General features: G+C 34.5%; 2 protein-coding genes across 2 annotated transcripts; both read right to left on the bottom strand.

Moving 5' to 3' along the window:
- Positions 1–122: 122 nt before the first annotated feature.
- Positions 123–3,788, bottom strand: LOC123676700 (serine protease snake-like). Its single transcript, XM_045612827.1, has 5 exons — positions 3,646–3,788; positions 3,008–3,120; positions 2,333–2,448; positions 1,345–1,589; positions 123–545 (listed from the first exon to the last, which is right to left on the bottom strand). Exons 1-5 carry the CDS (start codon positions 3,689–3,691, stop codon positions 217–219), a joined length of 849 nt encoding a protein of 282 aa, XP_045468783.1. The 5' UTR covers positions 3,692–3,788; the 3' UTR covers positions 123–216.
- Positions 3,789–4,895: 1,107 nt separating this feature from the next.
- On the bottom strand, positions 4,896–15,230 carry LOC123676699 (acidic mammalian chitinase-like). Its single transcript, XM_045612826.1, has 7 exons — positions 15,073–15,230; positions 10,531–10,701; positions 10,258–10,469; positions 6,241–6,362; positions 5,878–6,187; positions 5,326–5,445; positions 4,896–5,072 (listed from the first exon to the last, which is right to left on the bottom strand). The coding sequence occupies exons 1-7, from the start codon at positions 15,137–15,139 to the stop codon at positions 4,935–4,937; spliced, it is 1,140 nt and encodes a 379-aa protein (XP_045468782.1). The 5' UTR covers positions 15,140–15,230; the 3' UTR covers positions 4,896–4,934.
- Positions 15,231–15,723: the final 493 nt, after the last annotated feature.

The raw sequence follows: 15,723 nt of genomic DNA, 5'->3' as shown, positions 1-15,723 counted from the left end.
CTTATTGAATTTTCTAGGTGTTTTGAAATTATAAGGAAATTGAAATTTCGAACAGCAATATTCATGGAACTCTCAAATAATGTAATAGGATTTGAATGAAATGGTACAAAAGCAAGAGAAACTTTTCTTCAAGAGTGTTGTTTATTTCATTGAAATCAATAACATTACACTTCGTGAGCATAAAGAAAATAAACAAAACTAAAATTTTAAGTGATTTCACCATACGATGTTCTCAATCCATCTCACATAATACGATATCCTGGTGTAGAAGGAAGGTGTACTGGGTTGCCCGCAAAAAAGTCCAAAGGAAGTTAAACCAATTATTTTATACATGTAGAATTCAGTGTTTAACTGTATCTGCAGAGGTCCTCCAGAATCTCCATGACATGTATCGTTTCTTTCAGTGCTTCCCGCGCATAGTTGAGATTTTAAAACACCTTGAGGCAAAATTCTCTTTATTGTTTGTCCATGGATATTCGAGCAGTTTTCATTTGGATAAATCTCCAAGTGGGTTTTTAACAAGTGTTCACTCATATTCGTCGAAGCTGTGCCAAATAAAGGAAATTAATTTCAGAAAAAAAAAGAGGAAAGCACCGAGTTCAAGTTGGAGGAGAAAAAAAAATTAATCACAGTTTGGTAGCGCAATCCATTCACCGAAACAGTTGCACCAGCCTCATTTTTAAATAAGTAAGGTCCAATCACACCACCAGCTCAAAAACCGAGATTTATAATGTTCACATCTTAACTTGTCCGAATTGCTCAAATTTTTCCAACCAGTTATACTATTGTGAGATAGGACTGCAAAATTTTCATCATTTTCGCGTTGTTGAAGCTTGTAGCTTTCCATTTTTAGTGATATCGTGGTTTTTACTTGTCAAATGTCAAAAATGACAGCTTCAAAATTGACAGCCACCCAGATAGCGGGCTATTCAAAATGAAACAATTTATTGGATAGCCTCAGAGTAACAAACATAGATACAGGGAGCATATGTCATTTTCAGTAAGCAAATTTTGTCCCCATCATGAACTATCAAATTTGACATGAAGCGCGCGGAAATGAAAACATATCAGTGATACGATATTTCACTCGAGTTTCTCTACAAAGAATGAACTTTTTATGTCCCATAGTGAATCAACGTTTCATATTAACTCAAAATATATTGAAGTAAATACCTAAATATATCAGAAATTCAGAAAACAAACTTCAAGCGCGCCAATAAACGACGTGAAACAACCGATGACACTATTGTAGAGCAATAGTTTCCAAACCTTGGATGAAAGCCAAGCACATATAAAAGGATAAAAAAAAAATTAATATCAGTCGAGATCTTAAAATCTACTTACTATAATCTTCAACTCCATATCCTGTAGCCACCACTTTATCAAATTGGCATTTTTCACAAGTATTCAGACATGCGGGCCTTACATAACTATCAAACACTACTGGGCGATCCATTCTGATGAGAGCAATATCGTTGTAATATCCTTTTCTTGTAGGATATTTTATGGTTTTTTTCACATTTCTTAGTTGAGTATTTTTTTGGTAATGAATGCTAGTACTTCCTAACAGTATTAACGCCGGAACACCACTGAAATTGATATCATTTCATTCTCATCGTAAGCTGGGAACATTGAAGATTTTAGCGCAAATCGTGATCAATTTTGAACTGTGTTACAGAAACTTGGTTATCATAATTTATAATCAAGACATCATTGATGTGATAATGCGACAAAAAGACAATACAAAAATTTGCGCACTTAATGATATACCCATCATTCTCAAATTCAAGGTTAGAATGGAAATGCGAAGCTAGTGAATCATTCCGAGGGTGAGCCTGAGGAATCACTAGCATTGGATCTTCATTCTAGCCGATAAACAGACTACACTCCCTCCACGTGTGGAGGATTTTGAACTTCCAGATCTGATATGCTTGATGCATCCATTTTTGTTTGTTTCAACGCTAAATATTGAATCACGTTATTTCAAAACGAATATGACGTTCTGAAAACTGCAATTAATATGACAATCAAATCTGAACACAGATAGATTTCGTTCTCTATGTTATCGAAATATTTACAGAATACCTATTAATTCCATAACAAGTGACGGAATGAAATTCAGTCAAAATGCTCACTAAACCAGGTGTTGTAAAATTATTATTACATATCTAGAGATGGAATACTAACATTTTGTGATCAAATTCGAAATAAGAACAGTCGTGGAGAAATTTTGTTTATGAACTTTTTTCCTTTTCGATGCTTCGCATTTAAAAGTCAATTTATTTCTGTGCTTTACGTTTCTTCTGATTCAATTTCATGAATTTCAACTTACATGTCGGGATTGTCAGTGCAGTGAGCTGCCGTGAGGATGAAAAATTTAGAAATTAAACTTCCTCCACATGCCCAATTGTATTCATCAGAGCCGTTTTTCCTACATCCTATGTGTGCCTTAAAAATTAAAAGGATTAGGTATGTAATGAATTTGTATTTTCCATCTTCTTCTTTTTTCTAGTAAGTAGTAGATTTCATATTTGTTTTGTTTTAATTTTCATGATCCTTCATGAAGAAGTTGAGATCATACCGAAATTTTGGGTTAAATTCTCGACTTATTCTCTTTGAAAAATTTCACATTACTTCGTATAAAACTACAAATTGGCGAATAGGTAACATTGAATTATTTCGATTTTTTTATTGATATTTCAGGAATCAGAATCAATTCGGAAGTAGGTACATAGAATGAGATTTAAAATTTAGCATTCTAGCTTGTTCGAGCTAGTTTAAAATTCATCAACAAAATTTCAAATATTGCTAATCAAAATAATTATAGCCACTAAAAAAAAAATAAGTGTTTGAAAATGCCGAATTGTGCAGTTGTGGAATACCCTACTACTTATCTTCATACAATTTACAATTAATTATTATGACATCTATGCATTGTGGTCTCATTTGAATGGGTTCATTCAGTTCCAAGGTAAATAATCGTAGATTTATGTCAAAACTTTCTCACCATGTGAGGAAATTCTCCATCTACACTCTTGTCACCAGAAATTATAAGGGGAAGAGGTTCAGCAGGTGATGTTTGATTGGTAGCTTCTGCTTGTGCTATATATTCTCTACATTCTGAAATATAGATATGTTTTGTTGAATTTTTTCTGATATATCTGAGTGCACGTCCATATTGTTTCGGAAATATTTGCTATTTCTTTCTCAAGATTCTGCTTGAATTTTCTATGGTTCTGAAGATTCAATCAACACGAAATATGCACCAAGCTTTATATTAAACTATGAAATGATTGATATGAAATTTTGCAAGAAACTGGAAATTATTATTTTACATGTAAATGCGAAAATTGATCTCGATTGAATACCTACGTATTTTTGAAATTAAGTATGAAGAAAACGAAATTTCCAAAGTTCATATTTATGGAACTCCTTGTCGAATTTTGCCCATTAATGTTTCAAACTCTGAAAATTTAAAGTTTAAAGGAGTTCTGTTCGAGAGTTAGCTTGTTTACGGATGTTTGGATGAACGGACAAATTTGAATTTGACCACGGTTACGTCAGACATTATCGCTTTAAGACCACGTCTGGCTTCAAACCAAAATTGCGACTAAAATTGATTTCTATGAATTACTCATTACTTACTCAAATCTGCTATAGAAAATCCAAAGAGCATATGAAAGAACAACATGAATAATATCAGCTGATGTGAATCCACCACACTCAAAGTACAATATATTTGACTGTACAGAATTTAAGTTCACAGTCCGAATAAAGTCTAAAGAAAATAAAAACCAATCATACAAATCATTAATTTGTGAGCGATTCATTGCTTTCTTATTATATTTTACTGAATATTGTCATTCAAGTGGCATAACAAGTGGAAAATTAAAATTATGTTCATGATAAAAATTTCGTGCTTCACAAAATATGAATAGATCAGATGCAAATTTTTATTTATTCAAGTAATGACACTAATGCATCAATATTGATTCGAATTTTTTTTTCTCCCTTTGAAGGTAAGAAGAAACACTATATTATCATTTGTTCGTGAATCTTTTATTATTGTCTACTAAGAAGTCAACGTATATTCTTCAAAAATCTGGAAGAAAAGATAATACATATACTTTGAATATATTGAATATATTTTTTTATGATTAATAAACCAATGGGACAACGCTCAGGAGATAATAGAGGACATCTCGTTGAGTGGAAAATATTGCTTGAAGTCAACTCAGGACCCTTGTCCACGAGATACAAGGTATTTTTGAAAATTTTGAGAAATTTCAAAAGGTCCTAACTTTCAAAGCAGCAAACTGATCTTTGTGATTTTTGCTATGATTGGTGACATTAGAGAATCAAGTCAAATTGGTGACATTAGTTGAACGCAATTGAGTAAATTTTTCGTCCATGTTCTATATGCTCTAATTAAGTCTCAAAGCCAGTTTTTTCAATTTCGAGAAAGATACCCTTAATTAAACCAGAACCTCTGGTAAAAGGAAAATCTCTTTTCTTTAATAGAAAAATGATCTTAGAGGCGACTCAGTGTAAATGGGTGGTGCGCAATATATGGACTACCAATTTTTTTTTAGGAAATATTTCAAAGAGAAGGTGGACCAATAGTATGACCACCTCGATCCCCTGACCTAACCCCATTTGACTATTTTCTCTGAGGTTTCTCAGTATGTGAAGAGATGAGGACCTCTGCTAAAACAAACCTTTTACCTCAACACCTCAACACTCACATATCATTTTATTCTGTATACAATCAAGAATTTTATAATTTAAAATGCTTGTTTTAAAAGATTACAGTGCGCTCTCCAATCGAACCGAAATCAAAAACAGGTCGTAATATCTAAAAAATGTCATTCAAGCAGAAAAAATCGATTCAGAAATGGGCTAAATTCTCTTTATTCAATACACAAAATTTTCAATTAAGAACTCCCTTTCATTACTTTGTTGATAGAGTTCAACAAAGGCCATTTTCCATTTCCACAATTTCCATGGGCATCGTCAGTTTCCACAGACCACATCATCAGACCAAAAAGATTGTTGTCTTTTACGTATTGGGCCTGAAAAAATCATCAATCAAAATTTTCAAACAAGCACTCTGGTTTAATTCATTAATTCATTCAAAAATATATATTTGGACAACATAATATTATAAGGTACATTCCGTTTGAAAATGAAGGTTTGGTATGGAATACCTTCGAAAAAAAGCTCATTAAAATATGAAGTAAATATAAAACATCAAAAAAAAACTATTGAAAAGTTGAACGAAAAATAGATATAACAGATTGAAGGCTGAAACAAATATAAACAAACCTTTAATGCCACAGATCTTTCATCGTCATAGCCCACCCATAGATCTCCTTCATATAGATATGGGACTTTCTGGTCATCGTCCCAGGTAACAGTAGCGCTTTTCATATGGAAATCGCAGAGCTTAAAAAGAATAACCAACATATAATTAATTCACATTCGAGTTGGACAATGAGCTATTTGACAAAGAGGTTACTATCAATTCGCATCAATATTTCCCAAAAGAATGTCAATCGAAAAATAAAATTCGAAGTGGCAGCCAAAACGCAATTCAACGTAATACGACGTCATCAGTGACGTCACTTGGGTGTATAAACAATCAAGTGTCTTATACGATAATGTTGTTTTCATTATTCATTCGATCGTTTACTTTTTGGAAGAAATAAAATTATATTCTTACTATATCAATCTGGTTGAGGTTAGAATTCAATACGTAGCCAAACATTAAATCAAAAATATTTGATTTGATAAATTTGACAATATATTTGATAATATCGAATAGCCTATTTTTCCCCAAATATATGAAAAGGTAAAGTTGATCGAATTGTTTTCTACCTCATTGTATCCGAGAGTTCCAATGTTGTCTGTGTACGGCCCTGGATTGTTAGCAGTCTTAACAGGAGCCATCAAACCATGATTGGCCGCATCTTCGAGTATCATAGCTTTTCCGTAGAAACCACAACCCATGACCAATTTTTCCTTGATTGCCCCGTATTCGAGCCAATGAACCATACTGGAATTTGCATTCAGATTATCCCTCTGCCATTCTCCTTCCAACGGAGATGAGTATAAGGGCGAGTTCTGGCCTGTTTGATAGTAGGGACTGTGAAAATCGTACGACATAACATTGATGAGGTCCAAGTATCTGAAAAAAGATGTAGTCATTGGGGAGCTTTGATACTTTTAAATCAATCATACTTGGTCATGTTGACCACGTCATAAGGAGCGTTGAAAGGTAGTTGGTCAACTGCTGCAGTCAGTAGTAATCCGTGTGGTTCTAGTCTTTCTTTGAGATGTTTCAACAGCGAGATGAATGTTTCCTAGAAGCAAAAAGATGATTACTCTTTCCTAGTACACAAAAATTATAATCAAATGAAGGGGCGAATATTCGAATCAAGAAGAAGATTGGTAAGAACATGATCTAACTTCGGCTAATCTTAGTTACGATGAAAATATTTGACATTTCACTCATTAAGTCCTAGGCCTAGCCAGTAAACCCATATTTTTCTTAAAAATTCAACTTTATTTGTGAATATAGCCTCCTTCAGGAGAGATACATGCACTAAAATGCTCCTATCACTTTTCAATTCTCTTTTTTCGTATAAAAAATTCGTTTTGGCTTTTCAAATAGGCTCAAACTCTAGCAGTTACTTTGTAGTGACTCTGTCTGCTGGGTCGCCGCGTTGCAGCAGAGTCACCTCTCCACGATTGTGAGAGAGGGTGTCTTAGGCATAGATCGCTGGATTGCCTAACTGAAGAGTCCATCAGCTCTTGGGACGAAACACGCATAATCTTTAGAGAGAATGCGCACCTCGTAAATTTGGCTCGAGAACGTCTGGCCAAAACTTCTTCTTCAGAACCAAGTTTTTTCCCTGGAGCATTCTTTTGAGGTCTGTGAAATATTGAAAAGTATCTTTTGAAGGTTGTTACTAACGAAAAAAAAAGTGGTATGGCACTGGTGGTGCCATATATTCGACAGACCTGGGATTTGAAAGACGTAAATGTCAGAACAATCAGTGCAAAAATACCTGGGAAAAAATTTGGCAGCAAATTGTATAATTGGTTTTAAATTCTTAGTTAATTAGTTTCTTCTCATTCAAATCGTATCTAAGTACTATTCTATTCATTCATATTTGGTTTATAGCATTTTAAAAAATATAAACAATGGTGGAATGGTGGCCATATTTTACCAATGAAGATGTGCAAAAAAATGTGATAGCCACCTACTAGAGAAGATCCGTTCATGCACAATATTGTATTTTATTTTTTTATTAGGAAACTATTGATTTCACGGACCATAAGAAAAAAATATAAACATTTGCAATATACTTTCTTTTGAACACATATTTTTGAATTCAGAAATTTTCTTTCGTTAAAAATGGAATAGGAGGGAAATGATGAAATTCACAGCAGCTTTCCTCACTGCTATCCCTACAAGAATTCAATTTGATTTCCCAACAAGACTACTCATGTTCTCACGAAGCAAGTGTTCAAACAAAGACATGACCCTGCTTTTGTAGTTTCCACACTTCTCAATACTGTGGAACATGTGTAGGATAAACCTGCAATCGATTAGGTAATTTACTACAACCACCAATAGACCTATTTGACCCTCATCACCAAATTCAAGAAGCCTGGGATGACATTAACGGGGATACCATAAATTATTTAACAAGGCTCGAAGAGCTAAAAGACGCATAAGACCACCAGGAAAGACCCACTCCTATTATTCAATAATTTTCCTTAACAGAGGCACTTGCTAAATGCCTCCTCAGAATATCAAATTGGTTTTGTTACTATTTCTTTATAATAGCCATATAGTTTCGAATAGAGAACAACAACATTAATTAGTTTCATATAATCGCTTTTATTTAATGAATTTTTTTCTTTAAGTCTGTTACCGAGATATTGGAGGTTAAGTAACGCTACATTTGTTGTTATTTGAAAAATGGATAAAAACGAGTTGAGTGACGTGTTATTATTCTGGATTCAAGCAAAACGGACCACAATTTTTTGCATTCTGTTGAAAACTAACCTCAAAATACTTATACACATTTTTATGTCAGTATGGTAACGGAAAAAAATGATTAGCTTATGATAACTAAGCCAAGATACATATAAAGACTTTTTGAGTGTACATTTTTTAAATAAAGAATGGAGAATTGCGTTTATGGTTGTGCATGATATGTAAAGAAGTTATTGGGGTTATTCTATTTTTTTACCCTTTCAGGCTTGTCATATTGTTATTTCACGTATAATGCTGAAGGCTGGAACTCTGGGAGTTTGAAATGACTGCAATATGCATTTCAATAGTCACAAAGCGTATTACATGGACTGTCTATCTCATTCCGTGACACCCATGTTCAAATTTCAGAGGAATTATCCTTCTCCCCACATATTCTCACTACGTATCGCAGCTTATGTCATAAACAGATGTAGGTACGTAGTTAAGTGAGAGAATAAATTATTCCCATTTTCAGGGATCTTTCTGCGAACTGATTGCTTGATCAATTCGTCAAAAGCCTATAATTTTGAGGTTTGACTCATTGATGATGATTCCTCTTCATATTCAATAGCGTCCGGCCGTCCGTGAACACGATTACTCCCAAACAAAAACATCTATAAACTTAAAGTTTCAGGATAGGCTTGAATCTTGAATGCCGCGGTTCGTTATTGGGCAAAATCTGACCACGGGTTCGAAAGTTTGTTTCCTTGTTAATTTCAAAACTGCAGAACTGAGTGATAAAAGTAAACTCTCTTAAATTGTTATTCCAATTAAATTCACATTGTATATCCATTTCACAGGAGAGTAAGAGAGAAGATCTATACTACCTGTTGGGATTGTTATCTCTGTCTACGATGTCCTCGATTATAAGAAACTGATAAGAAAAAATTGTATCAAATTGTATATTATATGACAAGTGTTGTGAGAAGTATATTACAATTACGCACGACTAGAAAAAGTCTTACAACTCGAGTTGGGTACTATACCTTTTCTACGACCATTCATTTCCATAAAAACTTAGTCAAATCCAAAAACTGGTGACAAATCGTGAGACAATTATGAAACGTCAAAAAGTTATTGACCACGTGGGCTGTTATTCGTTTCCGTGGCAGCTACTAAAGGTTTCATCTTATTGGTCATTGGCCGTGCAATTTACTTCACATATTCTACTGTATTAGTTGTTGATCGTGCTCTTTGTTAAGTAAATCGCACAGTTTTACGTTGCACAGTGCATGAATAGACAGTTAGTTGTACAAATTTCGTAATTTTCTATAGGGTGAGTTGAAAAAAATACAAAAATTCCGAAACGTACGTTATTTTAGTTATTCAATAACTAAATTGTTTTCTCAATTTGAACAATTTTGGATAATATATTTCTCTTTTGGATGGTTTTTAATATTTTTCCAATTGGAATTGTATTTCTAGACAAAGAAAGTATCAAATAGTGAAGTTTTTGGCACAATGATATCATAACTTTGATATTTATATACCAGAGTACCAGACAAGTCCGCATGAACGAAAAGCTTCTGATTTCATGTCAATGCTTCTCATAGAGTAATAAACATAGATAGAGGAAGTATACGCAATTTTTACATGTCCCCAACATGGTTAGATTACGTTGTTGGATAGTGATATATTTTCAAATCCACAATTTTACTATTATATATCGTTATGAATGTATATTATATTGAATGAAATATATTTATTTGAGTGATTCCCGATTAAATATGCAAATTTAAATATTTGGAATTCGACATTTTTCCTAATTGTCGAATTTATAATAAACAGAATATTTATTATTTTCTGTATATACTGCTGATACCAAGGTTTGGCAACTTTTGCTCTCCTAGTGTCATCGGTTGTTTCACGTCGTTTGGCGCGCTTGAAGTTTGTTTTCTGAATTTCTGATATATTTAGGTATTTATTCCAATATATTTTGAGTTGATATGAAACGTTGATTCACTATGTAGAAATAAGAAGTTCGTTCTTTGTAGAGGAACTCGCGAATTGAGTGAAATATGGTATCACAGACATGTTTTCATTTCCGCGCGCTTCATGTCAAATTTGATAGTTCATGTTGGGGACAAAATTTGCTTACTGAAAATGACATATGCTTCCTCTATCTAAGTTTAATACTCTGAGGTGCTTCCCCAATGATGTAAATACAAGTTGGAATAAGAAATTGGGTAAATTTCCGGAGGAAAACTCACATTTTTATTCGGATACTCCCAGTCCACGTCGATTCCGTTATAGTTGTACTCTTTGCAGAAATCTATAGCACTCTGCGCCATATTCTCCAGCTTCACCGGGTCATCTGCAATCAATCCTATATCACCGGTATTGTCAGCCGCTCCGCCAATGCTGAAGATCGTTTTCAAATCGGGATTGATCTTCTTCAGGTCGCTGAGCCCCCTGAGATTCCCTGAAAAGGAGCCGAAGGTCGAAAAGGTGCATCTCTAAATCGAGTAAATCATCTTGCTCACCCTCCTCGATGTCGAGCGAGTAATTTGCAATTTTGAGCGTCCCGTTCTCGTGGAGTCCAAGGAAGGCGTAGAAAATGTGGGTACATAACTCTGCCGGTATATCCCTGGAATAGATGCTTCCGTTACCTGGTCGGCTTGCGCCCCATGAGCCGTAGTAACATAGCACGTTATCTGAAAAATTATTAGCGCATTCGCCATTCTGTTATTCGGAATTGATGGAAATTGGAAAAGTGGCACGGTGGGGGTTGTTCTGATAATCTGTGATCACGTAGTTCGGAGAGATCTATGGCTTAACCTAAAATATGACATCGCGCATAGAACCGCATTTTGTGAGCAAGTGTTGGCTCAATACTGATCTATGTATCATTTCGTAACAATGAATAATTTATAATACAAATGCAGAAGGCATTGACATTCTTCCACGAGTTCAAAATTTGAAAAAAAGCCTTGAAGAAGCGAGTGTATTGTACACTATTTTCTCTAATTCACTGAAATTTTATTGAAATTAATTGAATATTTCCATGAATATCGTTTAGTGATATTTCCATTGGAAAATGTGGGTTGCCACAACAGTTTTCTTTATCACGAATTTGATGTTTGAGGTGTCTGTGACGAAAGATTCAGGAGATATAACGATTTTTGTAGGGAAATTCAATTTTTTCCCAAATTTCGAGTCCAAATTTCCTCTATGAAGAATCGGTGAGCGGTGCTAGAATTGACGATCTCTCATTAGCCGAATTTTGATCTCAACTGAAAAATTTTTTGTCGAAAAATTTTCGTAAAATTTTCCATACCTAACCCTTAGAAAATTGGAAAAAAATAAAAGTTCCTTCGTGGAAGTATTGTATCATTTTATTGGTTGATTCGACTATGTAGATCACGAAAATGCTTGCAGTTGGGTGATCAGTAAATTATTTCAGAAATTAGAGGTAAAAATCTGAAATTTTCGAGGAAAAAATTGATAATATTCCCGAGGCTGCAACTTCTTCTGAACGTAAGCTACGCCCTTGAAACCTCAGTATGTCTAAGATGGCAACTTGATGTTTGAAAATCTTTTCATTTGAGGGGTCTGTGACGAATAATTCAGGAGATATTACGATTTTTCGAGGCAAATTAAATTTTTTCCCAAATTTCGAGTTCAAATTTACTCAAAACCGTGAGCTCTACGAAGAATCGGTGAGCGGTGCCAGAATTAGCCGAATTTCGATCTCACCTGAAAAATTTTTTGTCGAAAAATTTCCGTTAAATTTTCCAACCGAACCTTTAGAAAATTGAAAAAAAAATAAAAGTTCCTTCATGGGAATATTGTATCATTTCATTTCATTGATTGATTCTACTATGTAGATCATGAAAATGCTTGCAGTTGGGCGATCAGTACATTATTTCAGAAATAATAGATAAAAATCTGAAATTTTTGAGAAAAAAAGTGATAATATTCCCGATGCTGCAACTTCTCCTGGAAGTAAGCTACGCCCTTGAGACCTCAGTACAGTGGCGACGCCAGCTTTCAAAAACAGGGATGGCCAAGAGGGGACCGGATTTTTTCTGGGGGGGTCAAAGTAATGAGAAACTATAGTTCTGCTCTTTTAGCCTTAGTATGTCCATTTTAGGTGGGCCAGCAAAATTCTAGGCCCCCCCTGGCCCCCCTAGAGTCGCCACTGCCTCAGTATGTTTTAGATCGGAACTTGATGTTTGAAAAACGTTTTTATTTGAGGGTTCTGTGTTGAGGAATCTCATTTTCGTATGTACCTCCAATTTAGGAACTCCTTGTATACATTAATGAGGTCTCCGAGGTTGCAATTTGAGCATAAATGAACGTGCGCTCAAAAGCTCTGGATTTCACGTCAATGCTTTCCATATGTTTATACATTTCATCTGAAATACCATAGGAAGATAATATTTTCTCTAATTCTGTGGCAAATCCTTTTTTTTTAATTCCAGCATACCTTGTTTCATGCATGCTTATATTTTATTGTTATATTAGAAAATAATGGTTTCAACGTCTGTAATTAATTATAAGGAAATAATGTAATGTCATGCAGACAATGTTTAATTTCAGAAAAAGTAATTCCTTGAGTGGGACTCGAACCCGCAACCTCTGACTGGACTAGACTAGTGATTCGGAGGTTGCCAATAAAAAACGATATTTTTGAAAATATTCCATTAATTTCAATAAAGATCCCGTGAATTAGATAAAATAATGTATGATAATCGTACAGAAGGATCATTCTAATCCTCTTTCTTAAAAATAATTGCCAATTTGTGGCTAGTTTTTGAATTTTGAACTCGTGGAAGAAAACGAATGCCTTCTGCACTTGTATTATAAATAACTATTCGCGAATTGCGATGGTAAAAAACTCTGCGTGACAGATGACATTTACACGTTCGTGTTGAAAATTTTAGGGGTTGAATTTTCTTCTCGAGGGATTCAGATGGTTTATGCTGAACATTGTAGACCAAAGAGGGTGAAAATTTCACACAAATATTTATTATTCCAACATTCCCCCGTTTCGTTCATCATGAAATATTTCAACTCGTTGGAATGAAAGGAAATCGTATTTATCATCCCCTGATGTCCTCAGGAGATAAAGCATAATAGAAAATAATACCTACTGAGCTTCTGAGAGGCCTCACAGAGGCCTTGATGTTGAGGATGAAAAACATCAAATTCGGCCATCCGGACAAATAATTTCAGCTCATTTATTAGAGTGAATTCTTTGTTTTAGGCTTCAATACAAGCTAACACGTTACTTAATATGTCCCAGGCCTGACGCGCAGATGGTAATGCCATACTACTTTTTTGTCGTTGGTACCGATTTTGGAACATATAACGGGTGTTTTTTTTCGAGGTATATAACTTTAAGTTGGCATTACTGTTCAAGATGGCGACCGATTTAACAGTTGTCAAGTGATTTATTCTCAGTTTGGTTTGGCAATTTATCATGAATAGACTCACGCCGGAACAACGCTTGCAAATAGTGCAATTCTATTTCGAAAATAATGGTTCTGTGCGGAATACGTATCGCGCACTACATCCATTTTATTTTGTTTAGCGATGAAGCGCACTTCTGGTTGAATGGCTACGTCAACAAACAAAACTGCCGCATTTGGAGTGAAGCTAATCCTCAAGTGTATGTCGAAACACCGTTACATCCAGAAAACTGACTGTTTGGTGCGCTTTATGGGCTGGTGGAATCATTGGTCCGTACTTCTTCAAAAACGATGATGGCCAGAACGTTACAGTCAATGGTGATCGGTATAGGTCCATGATTACTAACTTTTTCATTCCTGAATTGAACAACCATGACGTCCAGAAGCTGTTGTTCCAACAAGACGGCACAACATGTCACACAGCTCGTGCCACAATCGATTTATTGAAAGACACGTTTGGTAACCGCCTAATTTCACGTTTTGGACCTGTGAATTGGCCTCCAAGATCTTGTGATTTAACATCGCAAGACTACTTTCTGGGGGGCTATGTAAAGTCATTGGTCTATGCGGATAAGCCACAAACCCTTGACCATTTGGAAGTCAACAACGCCGTGTTATTGCCGATATACGGTCACAAATGTTGGAAAAACCCATCGTTTGGACGTCCAGATTGGACTACTTCCGAGCCAGCCGTGGTGGTCATATGCCAGAAATCATATTTGAAATGTAATGCCACAAGATTATCTTGCGGATAAATAAAATTCATGTCAATCGAATAATCCATCGTTGTTTCATTGCAATTTAAAGTTCTATAGCTCTAAAAAAACACCCTTTAGTCAAGTCTGGATCGAGATATTGGAGGATAAGTGACACTACATTTGTTGTCGTTCGAGAAATGAATTAAAACGAGTTTCATGCATTGATAAGACACTGTTTTTTATGGAAAAAATCATGTGCAAACAAAGCAATAATATGAAAAATATTATTCTGATATGCTCCATCGACAATAGATGAAATGTGATATACTGAATTTGCAAGTTGTTTCAGAAAACATAAAAAAAGTCCACGAAATGATTTTGAGCAACCTCAAATTGAAGTTGCGATGAGATAGCGGTGGAGTTGAAGATATCAGAAGGCAGTGTATTTCCTATTGTGCGTAAATATAATCTACATCTACACGCATAAGTTCATTTCGACGAGAACTCTATAACTCTATAACTTAAAAAAAAATAAAATTGAAGAAATTTAGATACCCCGTTCAGGGAACGAGCGCTTCAAAAAAAAACGGAAGTTAATGATTATCTGTTTCAGTTGTCAGTTCTAATAAGATGATATTCAGAAAAACAAATCGAATATTAAGTATAATTTCATGCATAATTTTTACGTAATATTTTTTTGAATCTACCATTTTTCCCAACAGCCTATTAGATGTGTAAAAGTAAAGATTCTTTTCATTTCAAGAAGGTCTTTTTTCCATTAATCAAGTTTAAAAAATTCATTCCTATCTAACACTTAAGTGATTGAAACGATGTTTTAGGAAAATGATTTTGTTATTTTCGAATGGAAACTGTGGGATATTAAAGTGGAAATTAAGACAAAAAAGTTACTCACTTCCTGCTTGTATTCCTTCAAGACAAAGGATCAAAGCGATCAAAATAGAACTCACTTTCAAAATCATCACGAATTAAGAAAAATGAACAAATACTAGATCGACGCACTCGAGGAACGAAATGAGGATAGATAACTTTTATTCACTTATATTATTTATCGATATCAGATTATTATCAGGTAATAACTATCGGAGGATCACATTGTGCACCTGAAAAAAGTATTTTCCGGGATGAATATAAACTTTCATCTTTTGAATGCAGTATACCTAATGCGTCATTCGAGCCTAATTCAACAAACCTTTCTGCGTAACTTATTGATTACATCAGAGTATGATGGAAAACCCATCCATCACAAATATTATCTTTCCCGAAAGAATCTTATTTTTCGTGAAGAAAATCTTGATGGCATGCTGAAAAATTTATGGCAGAGACGGAACCTCTAAGGGATCTATACAAATATAATATAATGATAATATTATTTTAAATATCCTGGAAAAGTCAATAGTCAACCTGGTGGTCTTGAAATTTTTTCATAGAATGTACCATTTTCGAGATAATCGAATCCAAAACAAATGTGAACCTACTATTCACAAAAATCTACAAAAATTAATTTGAAAGTAATGAAAGTACATAAATTGTCGTAGTGTATTAT

The sequence above is a fragment of the Harmonia axyridis genome, chromosome 3 (genome assembly GCF_914767665.1).
Source record: "Harmonia axyridis chromosome 3, icHarAxyr1.1, whole genome shotgun sequence".
In the NCBI taxonomy this organism is placed as follows: domain Eukaryota; kingdom Metazoa; phylum Arthropoda; class Insecta; order Coleoptera; family Coccinellidae; genus Harmonia; species Harmonia axyridis.
Note: the sequence above shows the minus strand (reverse complement) of the source record. Positions and strands in the feature narration are given on the sequence as shown.

Bases quoted from the DNA above. Each gene is read 5' to 3' on its own strand.
- LOC123676699 (XM_045612826.1), bottom strand. From the start codon at position 15,139: ATGATTTTGAAAGTGAGTTCTATTTTGATCGCTTTGATCCTTTGTCTT. The intron at 10,702-15,072 runs GTGAGTAACTTT...ATAATTTTTCAG, and splicing joins TGAAGGAATACAAGCAGGAA to ATAACGTGCTATGTTACTAC. The intron at 10,470-10,530 runs GTGAGCAAGATG...GCTCCTTTTCAG, and splicing joins CTCGCTCGACATCGAGGAGG to GGAATCTCAGGGGGCTCAGC.
- LOC123676700 (XM_045612827.1), bottom strand. From the start codon at position 3,691: ATGTTGTTCTTTCATATGCTCTTTGGATTTTCTATAGCAGATTTGA. The intron at 3,121-3,645 runs GTAAGTAATGAG...TCTATATTTCAG, and splicing joins ATTTTCTATAGCAGATTTGA to AATGTAGAGAATATATAGCA. The intron at 1,590-2,332 runs GTAAGTTGAAAT...TATCAATTTCAG, and splicing joins TGCACTGACAATCCCGACAT to TGGTGTTCCGGCGTTAATAC.